This window comes from Equus quagga, chromosome 13 (genome assembly GCF_021613505.1).
Source record: "Equus quagga isolate Etosha38 chromosome 13, UCLA_HA_Equagga_1.0, whole genome shotgun sequence".
Lineage (NCBI taxonomy): Eukaryota > Metazoa > Chordata > Mammalia > Perissodactyla > Equidae > Equus > Equus quagga.
In genome coordinates this window covers 16297674-16317437 of record NC_060279.1, presented here as the reverse complement: position 1 = coordinate 16317437, position 19764 = coordinate 16297674, and the positions used below count along the sequence as shown (strand labels likewise).

The 19764-nt window shown below is 48.1% G+C and overlaps 1 protein-coding gene across 1 annotated transcript in view; it reads right to left on the bottom strand.

Annotated features, from left to right (window-relative positions):
• Window positions 1-335: 335 nt before the first annotated feature.
• The window catches only part of CACNA1E (calcium voltage-gated channel subunit alpha1 E), a 407275-nt gene continuing 387846 nt past the window's right edge, over window positions 336-19764 (bottom strand). The window contains exons 40-49 of the mRNA XM_046683555.1: window positions 16709-16805; window positions 14520-14625; window positions 13557-13664; window positions 12779-12879; window positions 12375-12481; window positions 8380-8491; window positions 5414-5542; window positions 4207-4387; window positions 3026-3216; window positions 336-1501 (exon numbers count right to left, since the gene is read on the bottom strand). Of these exons, the coding sequence (XP_046539511.1) occupies window positions 956-1501; window positions 3026-3216; window positions 4207-4387; window positions 5414-5542; window positions 8380-8491; window positions 12375-12481; window positions 12779-12879; window positions 13557-13664; window positions 14520-14625; window positions 16709-16805 (1678 nt within the window). The 3' untranslated portion in view covers window positions 336-955. The remainder of the gene's footprint in view (window positions 1502-3025; window positions 3217-4206; window positions 4388-5413; window positions 5543-8379; window positions 8492-12374; window positions 12482-12778; window positions 12880-13556; window positions 13665-14519; window positions 14626-16708; window positions 16806-19764) is intronic.

The following is a 19764-nucleotide window of genomic DNA, read 5'->3' as shown; positions in this document are numbered from 1 at the left end:
CAGCGTTCCCCCATGACCAGCATGTGCAGGGCTGAGGCCCGGCACAGCCTGGGGGCTCCAGCACTAAGGCCAGACTCCACTCTCATCAGCTGGTGCCCTGGCCATACAGGTTGTTAAATGCTTTTAAAATATCACCCTTACGGAGCCTCAGGCACCTGTGGACCCTGGGGGACCTCCTTGGCCTATCCTAACACAGCACCTACTGAGTGGGCGACAGGCTTCAGAGACAGGTCTGTATCCACCAGCACAACCAGTGCTCTGTCTCCTTGCCCTTCTCCTCCACATTGTGGACTGCTTGGCTATGGCTTTGCTCATCCAGACCAGCCCTTGCTGCTGCTACCACAGCACCCTGACCCCTTCCACTTCAGCTCTTTCCTCCCTCCCTCCCCGCCTCCTCCCCCTGGCATCCAATGCTCCTGAACTTAGCCTGCGCTTCTTTGGGGGAAGCAAGCCACAAGATAACGCATGAGATGCTGCTGCAGTTGCCCTGGTGGCAGTGGTGCTGGCTGAAGAGCAAGAGCTGGTGAGGGAGGAGATTCCCCTCCGAGTCTCCACGGCTCCCCACTTAAGAGCCAGAAAGTCTTCCAGGCTTCTCAGGGCAATGGGCGTAGACACAGGCCAGCTCAATCCCTCCACGGCTTTTAGAAAAGTGGGAAGGGGCAAGGGGAAGCAAAGCCATCCTTGTGTCTCTTCTCCCATGGGAATAACCATCCGGTATTTTCTTTCCCCAGCAAAGAGGCAGAACTATGGCAGTGCCCGTCTTGCAAAGGGAAATAAAGCAATTTGGTGGGTTTGACTGGTTTTCCTTTTGTCCTTTCCTTCTTCTCTGATAATGCATGGTGTCCTTCCATCTTCCTCCTCCCTCTTCCTCCCCCCCGGGCCGCACTGGCTTCCCAATTCGGTCTTGGTTTTCTCCGTGTGAGAGAAGAGCATGCATCGGAGGGGGGAGCAGCCTCTAGCATCTGTCGTCTTCTTCCGTGTCGCTCAGGAGGTCGCTGACAGCTCCACACATCACGCCTGGCCCAGGCCCCCCACGCCTCCGCCGCCGATAGTGCCCATTAGGCATCTGCCAGCTGTGCCGCAGGGGCGGGGCTGAGCCGATGGTGTTGGAACGGCCCAGGCTGGTAGCCACAGCTGCTTCAAAGGTAAGCGTCTCCTCCTCGCCACAGTCCGAGGCATGGGAGTCTTCGTGCAGGGCCAGGTAGGGCTCGGAGATGTAGCGCTGTGGGGAGGAGTGTGGGCCCTGCTGTGCGTGCCGGGAGTTGGAAGACTCGGTCAGGATAGCGTCGTTGCTCTCCAGAGCTTGGGAGGCCAGTGGGGAGCCACCCTCACTCCCATTAGCGGGTGGCGAGATGCTCCCGGTGTGTTGTCGTATCAGGGAGCTGTAGGAGAGGAGGGGCCGAGGCTTAGGAGGGACTGGTGGGAGCTGCCGACGACTCCGTCTTGGGGTGCTGGTGTCAGAGACGGAGGGGATGGAGCTTTCACTCAGGGAGCCCGTGCCCTGTATGGCAGGAGAGACATGGCATGTTAGACTGGGTTTGGCACGACCCCTATTTGGGATCCTGTTAAGGTCCCTAACCCTTCTTACAGAGAGCCCTTTGAGTCTGAATTCTGGGGGGGGAGACCCAAGTGGGAGTCCCCTCTGCTACAAGTCATATCCACTCAGGGGCACATGGATTAAAGGAGACTGAGTCGTCAATACCACCTAGACCAAGGCACGTCAAATTTTAATATGCATGTAATTCTCTGGGGATCTTGTTAAACAGCAGATGCAGGCTCCGCAGGTCTGAGGTGAGGTCTGAGATTCTGCATTTCTAACAAGCTCCCAGGTGTTGCTGGTGCTGTTGGTCCATGGAACAAACATTGAGTAGCAAGGATCCGGAAGCTGTATACATGTAACAACTGGCACACTGAAGAAAGACTTGAAACTTTTAAGATGACTACATGAAGGGTGAAAGACGCTCTGGAGTCGCTCTGTCTAAGAAACCTTTCTTGGGAAGTAGGTGGCAAATACTTTCCCTCATCTTCACTTCTTGCCTCCATGTTTTCCGTGGCTTGCTGAGGTTAACTCAGCCTCGACGCCCAGCACACTCATTTGCTGGGTCAGGCCTTACTTGACTGGTTCACCTATTCCCAAGCATCCCTGAGCCCAGGTGATGGGACACGGACCTCCAGGATGGTGTTTCTCAAGGTATGTGTGACCTATGAGCCACCTGGTCCTGCCAAATGCAGATTTCTGGGTTTTACTTTTCAGCGGGTCTCACCCCTGAAACAGAATCCTTGAGGTCCCAGGAACGTGCAGTTATAACAAGCTATAGGTCACTGTTCTGTAGCAAAACTCGAAAACCACTGCTTTAGAAGTAAACGTCTCCCCTGCCTCTGTCTCTAAAGTCTGCTGTAGCAGTCTCTCTCTCTTTCCCACTGCTCATTGTTGAGTGGGGCCACCTGGGCTCTGACAGCCTTGAGAGAGGCAGGGATGGGCATGAGGGGCGGTAGCAAGGAGGAAAACAGGGCCAGAGAATGTTTCCACACCACTCTGCTAGTTATTTCTCAGGCCTAGGCTGGTGTTTCAGCAACAGGCCAGAAGGAGTGGCAGTCTTCCTCTTGGGATGGCTGGAAGCTAGGTAAATAAGGCTGAATCCATCCGACATGAATCCTGTGCTAAGAGGTGAATCACCATTCCAACTAACACTAAGGATCAGGCGACTGATCTAAGATACTTTTCCAGCCAAAGGACCATCCTTTCCTCCAAAATCTGGCTGAGACATTCGTGAACTTATTTGTGAGATTCGTGGAATGACCTCTAGACACCATTGTCTTTCTTGGGGGACTATCTGGTTTTATGTGAATTCATATAATTTCCGAGTAACAAGCATTAAGTAGCCAAACTCTACGCCCAGTGGATGTAGTTTCCTGTGAAACTGGAGGTCTGTGTGGGGGCTGGATGCCCACATTTTGCACCTAATGTTAACAGACCACCCTTCCCTGTCTTTCTGCACAGGCTCAGCTTCCTCTCTATGCTCACCTGTCTGTTGGGGGTCTGTGACCTGCCCTCACTGGGAGACCTGGACTGACGACGCTCTGGGGACTCCCAGTCGGCCTGGGTCCCTCGCTCCTCTGAGTTGCAGCGGGAGACATCAGGAGAGAGAAGATGCTTTCGCTCTTTCGATCGTCCCCGCTCTCTGCCCCCTGAGCGGTGGGTGTCGGACTTGTGGCCTGTGAGATATAAGAAAAGCACCGATCAGGACTCCAACCATATTGGCCACTAAATATAAAGAGAAGTCTTACAGCCTGGGACTGGACCCTAAAGAATCCTGGCTTTTCCAGGCACGTCAACAGGTGATCTGAAAGGGAGGCAGGAGGTTGGAAAATTACCCTCTTGTGAAGAGGGGAATATGCAAGTTGCCACTGGAAAGACGTGTATGTTAATTGGTTCTCTTCTGCTTCCGTTTACACGAGATACAATTAAGACAGAATCTTTGCCAACAATACGGCCCAGGGATTCTCTACGCCCTAAACATGAGAATGGGACTTTTTAGGGGAAAGATGGCACCAGTAGGAGGGAATTGAGAAGTTGCTGTGAATTAAATAATGACAGAGCTAATGTAATGCCAGGGTGAGCATCCTGGGATTGCAGTCAAAGGATTTTCACTTCTAGTCCCATTTCTGCCTCTTCCTGGCTCTCTTCTATGGGGCATGTCACTGCTTTTTCATCTGTTTTCTCATCTAGTAAAATAAAGAGTTTGAAGCAGACTAAAGATTTTCTGTTTCTATCAATCAGTATGCCTTTTCTCCTTAAAAAACAAAACTCCAATCCATAATTTCAGGTAGCACTATTTGGATGGAAGTGGAGTTGGGGTTAAAGCCCCCTGCCCCTGCCAGGGGGTCTCAAATACATTCCTAAGGGACCCCAGGGGTTTTGCAGACAGCCACCTGAAAAATCCCAGTTTTAATGACTTCTCTAGTCCTACCCTGGAAGAAAGGAATCTCACCAGCCTTTGTGATGAACACAGAAGGCTTTGCGACCTTGTTTCATGATGTGAGTCAGACAGAGGATCCCCTTTGGTAAGGAGCACTCTTCCTTCCTTCAGCTCTCCTCAACCTGTGTGGTTATCTGCATTCTGTTCCAGAGATTTGCAGCCCTTGTCAGAATCCACCTGTCAGGGCATGAGCCCGAAAAGAGGCAGACAGCGAAGGCTTCCTCACCTGAGTCAGAGTTCAGGCGATGGGCTGACAGCCTGAGGGAGGAGTGGTAACTCCGGCGACGTGACTTGTAGGTGTTTTCACTGCTTCGTTCCATGGAGAATTCCTCCAACCATGAGGAATTGGAACGCTTATCCCGAATAGTGGAAAATGATCGTCTCATGGAGCTGGGGTCTGTCACCACCTGGAAAGATGAGCCCCCAGAGGAACACAACATCTGGATTAATTACTGAAAGGGTCTACAGGTCAGGAAGAAGTGGGACTGAGTTGCTGAAGATGGCAAATTGCAACCTCCCTTGAATCCCTCTTGCTCAGACCTCAGCTGGAGGAGGTTGTTCTGGAAACTGTCTTTACGTTATGTTAACACAGTCACTGGGACTGGTCCAGAGTCTTCTCTTTATGCTCAGGAGAGCAAGCAGCTGCGTGTACTCTGCAAACTTCCCAGAGAGCCACATCCCACAGGGGCTCAGCCAGGACCTTCAGTGAACTTTGAACTATGTGAGGACAATTGTCCAAAAGTCTACACCATGAAAGAAGCACGGCTTTGCTTTTGTGTTTTGCCCTCATCAGAGAAGGCCCTGCCCTATAGCATGAAGGCTGAGGAGAGCTTGTAACTGAACAGCTGCTAAGAATGCATTGCTCTCTCGCGCGCGCCAGTCCCACCCTAGCCCCACCTAAACTCCGGCATTTAGATTTGCCACAGATGTTAAAACGGATTCACAAAAACTTCTTGTCTCTGTCAAAAGTTGATGTAAGACAGACAGACAGAAAAAGGAAACCAGGAAAACAGACAAAGAAATGAGGCGTGGCCTGCACTGCTTAGGACAGACAGTCCTGACACAGAGCTGTGTGTGTAAGTAACTGCATATGTGCTGGAGGAGCCAGGAAAGGAGGAAAGGAAGGAAAAATACACAAGGAAAATCCTGGAAAATATTTCTTGCATGGCTGGTTGAGTCTTGAGGATGCTGAGTCCATCCAGAGGGAGTTACGCCATCTTGCTGGCTAGGCTGTCGTGGTTAGCACTTCACTGAAAACACATTGTGGAGGAGATGGCTCTACAGAGAAGGCCCACAAGCTGGGTTTTGCTTCTATAGAAGGGGTGGGGGCAAGTCAGGGGCTCACCTGAAAATATCAGCTGTTTTTTCATAACCCACCAATTCAATAGAGCCCAAGATGCCACTGCGTATGGTAGGTGGTGGTTGCTTTTTACCTGGGGATCCACAGTCAGGCGTGGCATAGAGGATGCCCTCCCAGATCCCGCATGCTCCTGGGTGTCCGAAGGAAGGTAGATGCCATGGTTAGAGGGCTGCACGCTTTTAAATTCACTAACCTCTGGCTCCTGGAAATAAACACACAGCCAAGCTTGTGGGACCTGGTCCATCTCATTGCTTCTCACCTCCAGTGAATGATTCTGCCTCCTCCAAACCAAGAATGGCTTTTAGAAGAAAGACTTGCATCTTTAAGGTCTCAGTTGTATGTGTAGATATATGTGTGTTTATGTGTGCACATAAGTGGTACCCCAGATGTCCAAACAGAAAGCTCTAACTGGGATTGAGAGGTAAAGACCGTCTTTTCTAGTCAAGTGTCATCTTCTTTACCACTAAAAATGCTTCAGATTTGATAGCTTTGTAAAACAAACATTATTGGGCATAATATGTTTTAGATACGTGAAGTTTACTTTCTGAGAGTTGGTTGTGTTGGGTTTATTCTTTTAATCTGAAGAAGGCATTTATCAATTATTTAAATAGGAACCAGTCTTCTAAGGAAAGTCACCAATTTCTGATGTCAAATATATCTCCTCAAACCTAAGACACACGATTTTATTAGTTAAGTTTTCTTATGATTGAACCCACCCAAAAAATGCGGTGGGTGGCCACCTGCCAGGGGTGCTCTAGGGCAGTCCAACAGAAATCATAAAAAGACATGAAATTTAATATATTTTATTTAATTCACTATATCCAAATATTCTCATGTCCACATGTAATAAATATAGCACATCTCAATGTGGACTAGTCACATTTCAAGTGCTCCATTGCCACACGTGGGCAGTGGCTCTTGTACAGCACGGTGCCACTCTGGAGCATTAGAAGGTTGCACTGAAAAGCCCTAAGGTACTGTCTAAATCTTGCATGTTATTTTCCTGTTTAAAGAACATTAGTTTAGCAAATGTAGGCACTCTATACAGATAGGTAGTGTCACTGCATAAAGAGTGGAGCTGCCTTAGCCACCAAGGAGACCTAGGAACATCTTGAACATCTGGAGATTACACCAGAAAAAAAGCTATTTTATATTTAGGAAGTGACACCCTAAAAACCTGGGTATCTGAGTAGGGCACTGCTAAAGGAAAGGGTGCCCGAGACCCCCCCACAGCCTCCAGGAACATTTGGCTGAGTGGTTCCCGGTGGGAATGGGTGGACTGGCTTCCCAGGACGTGTGATGTGTGCACTTGAGGAAGTTATAGTCTTTGCAGCACATGTTCTATGGCACACAGGTCTGACTCGAAACAGATGTGGTAACAACACTGCAATCTATGGGTGTCAGAGGTGGTACAAGACACATACACTCCGTATGCACACACACAAATCATGGCCACGCCTCAGGATGTAGAGCAGGGGGCCCCAAGTGATGGGCAGGAGTACACAGTGGTAAGGGTGTAGCACGAGCTGACACCTGAATTGAATTACAGACACCAGTACTGACAATGAGATGAACACATATCCAAAAGTCCTGGCACTACGGCTCAGCCCTGGGGAACCCGCAGAAACGATGACGTAAGAAAGAAAGGCTTCCTGTGAAAGAGAGGACATGTTATTGAGATTTTCCCACCAGACACACCACCAGGCAGACAAGCTATAAAGTGCCGAGAGGGCTTTTCAAGAATCAAACTATCTGTACCAATTATTCCCCAGGTCTTGGTGCTAAGTTACTCAGAGGAAGGCAAGGAATTATTCCATGGATTCCTACCCGCCTTACCAAGAACACCCTCAGGCAATCACTCATACACTGGGGGGATCTGTTCTAGCTGTCTCCCCAACACAAATATGCACAATTCCCTGTGTCAGGAGTCACAGGAGATGGAAGCACCCACTTGTTTGAGCCAGTAGAGTGTTTTGCCCCCTCTGAAGGGTACCCATTCCATTAGACATGCACTCCACAGGCGTTATCCATTCAGGATGGCTCTGGGGTACACAGGACCAGTACACAGTAGCAGTGGGGAGAGGTCAGGAGAGAAATGAAGGGGAGAGAAAAAAACCAGATGAATTATAATCAAAATGACATGGAACTCACTTACTACAAGCTATCTATATGGATTTCTGCAAATCTTGGCTTTTGTCTTTTTCTCTCCAGGCCAATAGACACTTGGGCTTCAATTACAAGCTCAGGAGGGAACTTGATCTCACGACTCCTAAACTAACAATAATTGTAAAGTCTATTCTCTTTGGGAATCAGATTCTAGCTTCATATTAGCAAAACCTAAAGTTGAATCGGCCCTCTCTTCTCCAAGCTTAAACTTGATTCAATAGATTTCTGGGGAATTTTTATCATTTATGCTAGTAAAAAGTTTAGGATCAGGAGAGTGATTTTAGGGACCTCATAGAATGTATTTGACCTTGTGGAATTGTGAGCAAAAGGGCCAATTTGCCTGAACCCACATAAAGCAGAGGTAAGAGATTCTTCTGTGTCTCTTGGTGGACAGCTAGTCACTGTTGCACATGCTACCCGAGTTCATCAGGAGGCGGGCACTGCTAATAGACTGGCATGTGGCATTCCTGTGTTCCCCTAAGCAGTACCTGGCTCCACGAAACTGCCCCGTGGGTGGCACTCATTCTTTGACGATTCATCCTGAGGCTCTCTATCCTATCAAAGGTAAGATTTTATTTGTGACTTTTGCTTCTACATTTGATGATCAGGGCATACATTAAGAGGGCTTGGCCTGAAGCAATATAAATTCCTGCACTGGGATTGTAAAACCTGAAGGGTGAGTATTTGTCCGAGAACATGAGAAACTCAGCTACGAAAGGGGAGATGGCAGGAAACTCCCAGGGTAATTGGTGGGACTATCAGAGAGGGTTTTCCTGATGGATCGTGGCTATGAAATAAAATTTTGAAAATGAAAATGGGAGGGATCAGGAAGCCAAGGAAGTATTTTTGAGGACATGCAAATCACTCATTCACCAGAGACTGCTGTTCCTGGAACTGTCCGTCATCTGCTGGGTCCATACAAGCCAACTGGAATATTTCCTGGGGGGAGAGTGGACTCATCGAAGGGTATCCACTATGGCCACTCCTGAAAAGCAATGCCAAATTCAGAGATAATGTGTGCATGAGAGAGAGAAACCATCGTGCCATTGCTGCCACTACTAATTCCCACCCAGACAAGACCTCTTTCCCAGCAATGGATGGCTTGTAAGCCTGGTAACTTACAGTTGGCCGGCCCTAGAATAAAATATTAAAAAAAAAAAAAAAAAAAAGAGCATCAGAAAAGAGAAACCACTGTTTTCAACCTGCATGTGGAACCATTCATCATTCTGCTGGCGACTAGCATATCTGTGATAAATGACATCATTTGTCACACTCAGCCATATGGAAGCCCAATGCTTGACTGTAAACCTGTTTCTGCTCAGTTTCTCCATTCGGCAGAAAAATGCCGTAGTTGAAACAGTGAACAGTTTGTTTAAATATTAAGCAGTCACGGTCTTTTAAAAAAATCTCCTCCACTCTCAGTAAGAATATGGTTTTATTGTGCCAACATCCCTGGCCAAACTCAACAATTCATTGCCATGAACATTTATTGAAGGACTACTCTGTGCCAGATACTGTGTCTGTTGGTTTCTGGACTAGGTGGAATGATTTCAGAGGTGGTGCTGTGGTGACAGCCTCTGGGATGATGGCTACGTATGAGGATGCTTAAATGGTGATGAGGTAAGAGGACAGGGACAAAGTTGGCCAAGTGTTTAGAGGCCTCTGGATGAAAGCATGGAGAGCCATCACAATATGCCCGTTAATAAACCACTGTTTGGTACCTGCAGACGCTCTCAGCCGATGGGATCCACTGGGTTAGTTACGAGAAAAAGAAGCAGCCAATCTTTTCTGGGAATTTGGCTGTGGCTGCCATTCACTGATGCTAGTACAGTAACAGTTATCTTTGACCTACTCAAGAATGCGGGTTATGGGGAGAGGGACAGCAGTCAGCGACTGGGCAGCAGCTCTCAGTGGTGGTGGAGCTAGGAGGGAGCGATGGGACACTGTCTCTTCCAGTGATAGTCTACTGCAGATGACCCTGAATCCAATGGAAAATCGGAGGCATGGGCAAGGATTGCCAGTTCCTTAATCCACAGGTACACTCTTACTTAGATTGGGATCACAAGGAAAGATCTGAATAGCAGAGAATCACCCAACCTGTCCCCTTGCTGCCGGTGAGGGCGTTAGCTGAATTTTTACGACTGCTAGAAAGTGATCTGATGTTCAAATAACCTGCTTAATTGTCAGTCATCTTCCTCAGTGTGCCTTCTCCTGAGCACCACTGGGAACCAGATAAGTGCTGCTGTATATGAAATGGTCCTTTTCATCTTACAGAAAATGAGCAATTGCAGAATTCCCAATAAGTAGAGAGGACCCTTGGAATCACAGAGTTGAATAATTTGAACTCAGAGTGACATCTTACTTTGAAAACCTTGTCTGACTTCTCAGTGTTGTTAGGATAGAGTCCAGAATCCTGAACATGCCCTCTCTTAGGATCTGGTTCCTACCTTGTCAGCCTCCTCTTGCGTGACTTTCCCCCTTGCTCCCTGAATTCCAGACACACTGGACTCTCTTAAGGCAGAAAGAAGCCTGGAACATTCAATAAACTAAGACTTGAACATAGGCTGTTCCCAAAGTGCAGAATGCTTCTCTCCTCCCCTGAAAACTCTTCCCATGCTATTTTGAATTCATCCTTCAAAATTCTTGTCAAAAGTTACTTCCTTAAGGAAATCTTCTCTGTTCTCTCCCCCCACCATAACTGGGCAGATCTCCCTCTCACATGCACTCAGATCATACTGCCTTTTTTGCTCCTGGCACTTATCAGAATTGTAATTAAATCATTGAAAATGACAAGTTTTCTTCTTTCCAATAATTCTCTTTCATGTCTGATTTTCCACCAGATGTAAGCTCTATGAGACAGGAGCCCTGTCATCATGTTTACCATGGTTCCCCAAGAGCAATCTCTCCTTGAATAATACAGGGTTCTAGAAACACAGGTGGTCCTGAGGAACCAGCCTGCTGCTCCACCAGTGCCCCCATTTCAGGAAATGTATCACATCCACCCAAAGGCTCAAATCAGGAACCCAAGGGTAATTTTTGGGTCCTCCCTCTCCTTTACTCCATGTAGCGATTAACCTCCAAATCCTATTCATTCTATGTATGAATTAGCTCTCAAATCTGACCTTCTCTCCCCATTTCTATCCTGTTAGCCCAAGCCACAGTCATCAATATTTTACACTACTAAACGGTGTTCTGTCGCTTGAGTTGCTCCCCTCCAATCCACTGAGTCCACACTAGATTCAAGATTGATCTTTGAAATTTGATCATGTCACTGACGTGTAAAACCCATTATCTTTGGATGAAATTGAACTTCTGTATCCTGCTTGTAATGCTCCTACCTCCTGGCCCCTCTGTAACTCTCCAAATCCTGCCACCTCCCCGAGCTCTCTGTGCTCCAACCATCTCTGCAGTTTTTAGGTTCCTTAAACTTTAACACATTTTCTCTTCTCTTGAAGAGCTTGCTTTTGAGTCTCACTTAAATGTTTTGTGCTTCCTCAGGGAAGCCTCCCCAGATCTCAAACTAGGTGGGCTGCTTCCCTTACATGGCATCACAATAGCCTACCTGTCCGCATCTTAACCTTTATCACTCTTGCAATGTCTTTTTCAGATTTGTCTCCACAAGGACTGTGATCATGCTGACTGCTGAAGCCCCAGTGCCTGAGCCAACTTTTGGGTCACACGGGCTGTCAATAAATATTGGTCAAATCAAGGAGTAAATCAATCAATAAACATGGCAGAGAAGCTGCACTGATCCTATGGTAGGAGTTAATGTGCAGCAAACTGCTGTGGATACAACAGATCTAGATGGAGGTGGGGTGTCCTCCATTTCTAAGCCAAAAACCTTTGAAAAATACCATAAACCCCTCTAAAGAGGTGGTCCCACTGCTCCTTGTTTTCTGTAGACAGCAGAATCTGTACCCTGCTACCTCATCATGTGGAATATTTGTAAAAATGACCGAACTCTGGACGTGACTCTGGTCCTTTTCTTTTCTTCCAAATGAGCTGGATTGTGACCTCTGAAAACAAGGCTTTTTCAAAAATGGGCCTCCAACATCACAGGCAGAAAGAAATCAGTGGTGTGAGAGATTCCAAATGGTATTCTGACAGAGGTCTCATTCCCAAGCTCTGAATTTCACTCCCCTGATTACTGGAGTTGCGATACTTAGTGATTATTGGTTCCATGAGAACTAGCACTGGGTTAGACCTGACCACAAAAACTCATTTACCCTGGGTAGAGGGATTCATGCCCTTTGGGTACTCACTACATGCTTGCCAATGATAGAGAATGTTATAATGAGATGCGTATATCATCATAGATCATTTAGGACTAATGAGCAACTTAGGGCAAAGGCATGAAACTCAGAAGAATTGGCAAATTCCTTAATAAGGATTCTGTTTCTGCTTTCAATATAGAAAATTAAAAAAAAAATGTTTTGTCACCAGTCTAAGGTTCCTTTTGTTCATTACAGATAACAATATAATGGAAAGACTCTGGACTTAGAAATAACTGGCTTAAATTCCAGTTCAACTTCCTACTCTCATATGGCTTTGGGCAACTTATTTAACCTCTTAGGCTTCAGTCTGGAAAGTGGTGACACTAACATACACCCCTCTTCCTTTGTCCATTCACAGTGCTCACTGTCTCTCGAGTTGGCCAAAGTACCAAACATGCTTAGTCTGCTTTTCTGTTACCCCTGCTGAATAACCATTTTAAGATACAAAATATTGTTTCTCGACCTCAGAGAGGAGCATTCAGCTCAGAGTCAGTATTATTTCTCAGGCACTTCTTGGCAATGGGTTTCCGGACTGAACAATGGCACGAGAAACAGGATGCAGGCAGGAGAGCAAGGACCCTTGGTTATACTCACAGGCCTGAGACGGGGTCCTGCTGGAGATAAGGCAGGGCTTTGGCATTAGCGATGATCTCCTGAGGCAGAGATGAGGGCTCCATGCGCTGGAACATGGGTGCGTTTTTCTGTGTTAAAAGTGGGAAGAAGAAAGGAACCCGAATGACTGTGGGGTCAGCTATAGGGGAAAATACAACATGCTTGAGCAAAACAGGAGCAGGACTGATACCCTGTTTGACCATTTTAACCCTTGACCCATTGGGTTCCTAATCCCCCGATCCTAGAAAATTCTTGAACCCTGCACTCCTTACTTCTGATTCTAAGCCCTTGCGGGGCACCATGCCCGAGGGATGCACAGGCCTATCCCTACAGGGGCCCTCATGGGCTCCTCATGGTCCACCCACCATGCTGTCGTTGACTTTCACCTGTTCCTCCAGCTGCTGCCTTTGCTTCTTCACCTTACTCTGTTTATAGTAGTCCATGATCATCATTGCTGCATAGATTTTGCCCACAGTCAGGTCAGAGGCTAAAAACACAAATGTGGCATGGAAGGGAACAGGGAGAAGACAGGTGGGAGAGAGTGAGGACACTTCTAAACCTCTGTTCTCCACTCTCTGAAGCAGGTTTGCCCCTTCAGCCACCCATCCCTCCAACATTTATTGAGGGTTCCATATGTGCCAGTCACTGAGGATACAAAGTGAATAGGTCCCCATATGTATCCTCAGGGAGCCTCTATGGCCACCCAATGAGGGCAATGGTAAACAACACATTAGCAAGCATCCCCTCCCACTGGTCTAGACTTCCATCTCTAAGTTACACCACCTTTTTCCCAACTGCATGATGGTTTGCTGAAAAGTATTACATGGAGGGAGAGAGCAATACACCCAAGAAGCTTCACCCACAACCACAGTGACCTATTTTAAGAAAATGTTTTCACTACAACTAGAAGGGCCCACAACTAAAATATACAACTATATACTGGGGGGATTTGCGGAGAAAAAAAGCAGGAAGAAAAGAAAAAAAAAAAAGAAAATGTTTTCAATTAATAATGACAAAAGAGACTTAGGAAGTGAGAGATTTTAGTTTCCTAAGGATGAGAGCAGGCTTCCCTTATCTCCTTGATTGTCCTGTATTCCTCCAAAAGATGTGGCCTGGGCATGCTGGGGCCCCAGGGACAAACACACCCAGGAGGAGACCCCACACCTTTGGGCATGGGCACCAGCAGATCCAGCATCTTCTGGGACAGGTGAGGCCAAATGGCCAGGGTTTCCTTTTGTAGCTCTGCGTCTAGCTGCTGCCTGTCTGCACCACCTAGAGTAAGAAAAATTATTAATAAATAAAACAGAGCAGGCACAGAAATAACAAGGACTGAGGAAGTGGGTGGGGGCAGCAGCTGAATCAGCATGGCGGCTCCCAGTCTCAGAGGAAATCTTGGCACTTAGTGACAGTGGATCTTGCCATACCAGGTCTTTCTGCTGAAGAAGCAGAACACATTTTGGCTCCCACTTCCAGTGACTCAGGGATATCCTGCTACAGAGATCTGAGGCCCAGAGCCCAGGATCAGCTTCCTAATTTATTCGAAAAGCTTCCCAGGTGCTCAGTTATCAGAGGGGAAAATGAAAGAGCCACAAGCGAGCCTCTCCTGCCTCATTATACGTACATCAATTCTTCCAGTGACTCTGACTCCACAGTCTGAGTGAACTGATTTAAAAAGGATTTGGATCAGGCAGGAGCAGGAAGGCTGGAGGTCCATCTGGAAGTAGTAAACCTTTTCTCTCCTACATCACTGAATTAGAACTCAAGAGGTGCAAACAACTTCCATGAGAGCATCTGCCACAGACACCTTCCAGGACGTTAAAGATACCACATAAGGAAAAAAGGACAAATTTAAAACTCATTTGTTCAATAAACAAGTATTTCTCAAATGCCTACTACGTGCCAGACACTGAAGATCACCTACTGTTAAGGCCTTAGAAATGATCAAACGGTTCATTTCACCAGGAAGAAACAGCAAATCTTACAGTTATTGAATCAGAGGTGAAACTGGGACCCTACTATTTGATTTCCAGGTCACTACAGTGTTGGATGGAGGAAAGTTTAAACATCTCCGTCCTGCACCACCCTGAGTGAGTTGTTCCAGAACCTCTTCCTCCTTCCTAAGCTGACCTTTGGCAATTTTGATATCCAGAGCTGTCCGGATCAGAGCCATAAGTGTGGAGGTGAAGTGGACTGTCATGTCTTCAGCCACTGGCATGTTCATCAGGACCAACCTCTGTGTGGAAGAGAAAAAAGAAACAGCAGGAGGAAAAAAATATCGAAAGAAACCTTGGTGAGAAGGGAAGAAAGGTGCAGAGGTCAAATGCAGAGACAAAAAAGAAGGGCAAGGATTCCCCACCCCCTGTCCCATGCCTACTCTCGCTGCTCTCACTTAAGCTCATTTTCTGCTGATTTTTTTTTCCTAGGGAATGATGCCAAATTCCAAGGGAAGGGGGATTAATCATTCTGTAGGACTTCTCCATGGTCCTAAGAATGTCTTTAATAGGAATGGGAAGCGATTTTTAAACAAAGTGGCTTGGGGAAAGGAGTCAGCTCCGGGAGGTGCCTCCCTTCCCTGGTTCAAGGCTGCTCTATATTTCCACTTGTCCCATGAATACCCCCAAACTCAGATGGAAAGATAGTGATGGGGGAGATTTTGCTTTGCTTATCTGACTTGAAAGATGCATCCTGATGCCCCCTTTTTGAGTCTTTAAAAGATGAAATTTGCCAGCACATGATTGAACATGCATAAGTCAAACTTATCCAAAGAATGAGGTGGAGCAGGAGGGAAAAGGAAGAGAGTGCAAACAGGGTCTAGGGGAAGACGGCCAGGGAGAGCAGAGAAGAGAGGATGAGAGCAGGGTGACCAAGGCAGGAGCAGAGTGGGCAGGCCTTGCTCCCTTCACCCAAAGGAAGGGAGCAAACTGAAATGGCCAAATCCACTTTCTAGAGAGTATCTTGCTTTTGGAATCCTTTAACTTTTCCTCCAATCCCCACTCCCCTCCTCCCACCAAGCTTCATCCTAGGAATTAAATGAACTCAGAGCCACATTCCACCACCTGGTACTTTTGGATGTGGCCATCATGAGCAAAAAGGATGCCAGCCCCTAAGCCGCACACAAGGAGCCATGTACTAGGGTGGATGAGGGTCCCTTGTGGGCCTCATTCCAATGAGATGCTCTCTGCGGCTACCCAACTTGGAGGTAGCAGCAGAAGGCCCTCTGGCAGAACCACCAGCCTAGCAGGGAGGGACACGTCTCTTTCCAAGGCAGGGTCTCCAACACTCCATTGGAACATCTCACCTAACGTGATTTCACAGACATGGTGTCTTAGAGCGTAAAGCCAGTTTCTTGTTTATATCTGAGTTCCATCTCTCTCCCACTTCTTTAAACTTCTAAAGAAGTGGCAACAGTGCTGTGGTGTATTCCTAGATGCATGAAAGAGCTCCAGAGTTCTGGGCCAGTCTAAACACCAAAAGGGAATTAACAGTAACTATTACTAATTATGGAGAAAAAACTCAGGCCCCAAAGCTATGAGCACCCTAACGGCAAGTGACTCCCAATGTACAATGCTGCTCTAAGCAACCATGGGGAATCCACCCATAACTTCAAGGCCTGGCCTCATAATTAGTCATGTTAATAAGGCAAATCTAATGCTGATGCAACTTGTGCCCACTGTCACCCTTTCCCTTGCACTCCCAAGAGAACCGGGCAGCTGGGCTAATGGGGGAAGGGAGCTGCATCCTTCATCACGTATCATGGGATAGAAGTCATGTTCCTCTTTTTTCTGATACCTAGAAGGAACCATGCCACAGTTCCTTCCCATATCATGGAGGAAGAAATTTGTTAAGAGTTTTCCTCTCTCCTAAAAATTTCTTCTTGAACCATGTTTCGAGGAATTTCTGCATTATTTCCTTCGCTTATCTGGTTGGAGATGCTTCTTTTTTATATATATGCTCTGAGAGCTGCTTAGCTGTAGGCTTCCTTGTTGCCCATATATGCTATCCCACAGGCCACCACTCTGCCTCCTCTAAAACAAAACACGCTACTTAACATTTCCTCTCTAGCAACCCACTCGCAAGAAGCCACACACTTGTAGAAACACAGAATAACACATACAAAAGCCCACGTTGAAGAGCATTCCAAACCATCCCTTGTATCGTTTCAGGACTTCATCTTCCTGGTTCTTCCTGACCCTGCCGTCTCATCGTATCCTCCTTCCCTGGGTCCCTCCTCCACCTCCCCAGCCCAGCTTCCTCCCCGTGGCTGGATCCCATTTCCTGTTGGTCTCTAGCCCAGAACAAAGGAAGGGGTGGTCTACCTTATATGCCACTTTGGAGGGACATCTCTTGCCGAGGCCTAGCGGTGGTGACATGAGAGTCAGCATTTCATACATCTCAGTGTAATGGATGCGGCCACTGCTCATGGAGGGGTCGTAAGTGGGGATGGGGTAGGTTGGCAGGGCAGGGGGGGTGGCAGGGAAAGGAAAAGGACCAGGGGAGAAGGATGCAGACAGGAAGGAGAACAGGCATTCCCAGAGAGCCAAACGACACAGACAAACAAAACAGTACAGAAAACAGGAGAAGAAAAACAAAACAAAAGGGACAAACAGGAAAAGAATAGGAAACCTGTTAATCAAGGCAAACCATACACGCGACTCCATCTTGGCGCGGATTTATATCACGCCCCACACAGACCTGGGAAGGCCTACGGCAACCTTGGTGGTCCCTCTGACATCATGAGGACTCGTTTTCTCCTTCTGGATTAGCATCAGCCAACTTCCCGGTTCACGCCATCCGTGCCCCATAAAACAAAAGCTTGTTTTCAATTCCCAGGGCTGTGTGTGAGCGGTATAAACCGGATAGACGGTGCTCCAGCCGTGGGTTAGAATTTTTGGCCCTGGCTGGGATGGGGATGCCAGCCTGGAAGTCAGGCCTTTCTCTTCCTCTGAACCCACAGGCAGAACGCCGTGTATCCCCCTCTGTGGTGTGTGTGCAACAGGAGGCGGCGACTTGCACTGAGAGTGGCTGGCTGTGGCTGCTTGTCAGAGTCGGCCCGTTGCTTCCACCTGGCTCTGTGGAGAAGAGTGCTCTTTATGCCCCAGCATGCCCCAGGGCGATGGCATGCTAGGGACAGAAGAAACAAAACCAGGAGGAGGAAGAGCGTCTTGCATGCCATGCTGCCCTCCCAGCTCTCCCCACATGCGGCTGCAGGTTTCACCAGGGCGGAGTTTAAAGAGTCTCAGCAGAGGCAGCTGTTCGGCCTCCCACGTGTGGGAGTCACTTGTCACCATCCCAAGCCAGCTCCTTCCCATTGCTCAGGCTGGCATCTTCCTGGGCCTAAGTCTTCTTCCAGCTGCCTTGCTGTGCTACGCCCCAGGGAGCCCACGCTTCCCGCCTGCAGCACCAGGAGAAGCTTCCTTATCTAGTGGGCTTGGCCTCGGACGGCGGCTTGGCAGAGCCGCTGGGATGTTAGAGTTCCCGGGCTCTGGCAGAGTTGGAGAGGGAGGCCTTACATGCCCCGAACAATGTCCTCGGTCTCACAAACAAGCAGTGACTCGGCAGTTATGACAGAGCCCTCAGCCCCCTCAACAATATACGGCAGGACCCTAAGGCAAGAAATGTGCTCAGGAACACTCCATCATCCACCAAGACCCTCCCAGATCCTCTGAGCTATTGGATTCTTCTACACACCACCAACTCTAGCCTCTTTCACCCCCTCTCAGCTCTTGCCCTAATCCTTTACCACTTCTCACCTCCTGTCTGTCCTACAGCTTTTACAATCGCTTGTGGCCAACCTATCCACGAGCTGGATGGTGGGCAGAGGTAAGGATGACTAGAACCACACTTTGCTACAATCCACATGGCGTGATGATGCTCTTTTGCTAATAGGAGGCTCTCTGTTTCCAGTGAAGGGAAACCACAACTCTCAGCTGGGTTAAAAAGATTTCTGTATTCTCTGGAGGAGGGAAGGCCCTCTGGTTAAATGTACAGATTAAGAAGGAGTGGGGAGAGAGACAGAGTGTGTGTGTGTGTGTGTGTGTGTGTGTACACCCATGAATGAGTGTGGACATGTGAAGAAAACTGAGAAAGTTCAAATTGACCTTCATTATTGAGTCCTTAACTCTTTTTTTCTGCCTTCTCCCCATAACGTGCCCTTCTTCCTTATGTAACAGCTGCTGGTTCTGGGAGGGTTTGGACCTCTTTAAACTCAAAGGAAAGCAACATGAAGGTTCCCTCATGTGGCGCAGTGGTGGTGGAGCAGAACGGAGAGGAAGGGTTCGAAGTTGTACCCCACCGCCGGTCATGGCTGGGGAGTGGCAGGCAAACCTTGCAGGCCACCCTGTAGGGGCAGTTTTCTCCCAGGCCCAGAGGCGGCGAGATCACCCGCACTAATTTGTACATATCCTTATACGGGATCCTGCCGCTGTAAAAGAAGCACAGGGGGTTAATAGGACACTCAGAGAAGGGTGAGAAAGAAATGACAGCTTAGCCAAGAAGGGGATGGCTAGAACAGGAAGAGCAGCTTCTTTCCTTGGGCTTGGCAAAGCCAGACCAGGAGAGATTGAGAACAGTAAACAGTGGAGCACTAGCCCCTCGTGAACAGCACTGTCTCCAATTTTCTAAGGAAATCAGAGCCCGTCCAATGCCCAAAGGTACTGACTAGCAACCAAGATCACCCAAGATACCTATACCTGGCCAGATGCAGAAAATGGACCCTGGCTCAAGCTAGGCCTCTAAGAACAAAGCCTGTCAATTCACAGATGCCTCTGGCCGCCGTCAGGAGCAGGGGCCAGGCTGCCGTGAAGTGGACCACAGAACGTTTTGCTTTTCACAGACACTGATTACAGTCAGTTGCTCAGACCTGCCTGTCCGGGCAGGGGGAAGTCGGCATCTTTCTGCAGACCGGGAGAGACAAATTCCCCATTAGGCTAATTAGCAAGGAGCACAGTTGGCACAAGAGAACTTGCCAAGGGTTTTGCTTCTCTTTGTGGCAGATTTTTCCAGAGTTCAGCTTGGGCAAGCTCCGTTCTACTAGGTGGGAGCCTCCTGGGATCCGTGCTCAGAGAGCAGCCTGGGAGGGAGCCATGGCCATCCTCCTCCCAGCTCCGCTCCTGCCACCCAGCCCACAGGTGGCTTGGTGGGATCCAGTCAGAATTGTAGGAACAATATGACCTATCTCACCAACCCCTTTTCACATGAACCTGCTACAGAGTTCTGGCTTTCTGCGGAAAGGATGGAATCAACACATGATTCATTTTCAGTGGCTAAAACATCTGATCTGTCAGGGGCCAGAACAAGGAAGCAATGGCTAGGGATCTGCAGATCTGGACAGATCCTGCTTTGAACCAGGGTTTCCACCAGAAACTATACACAT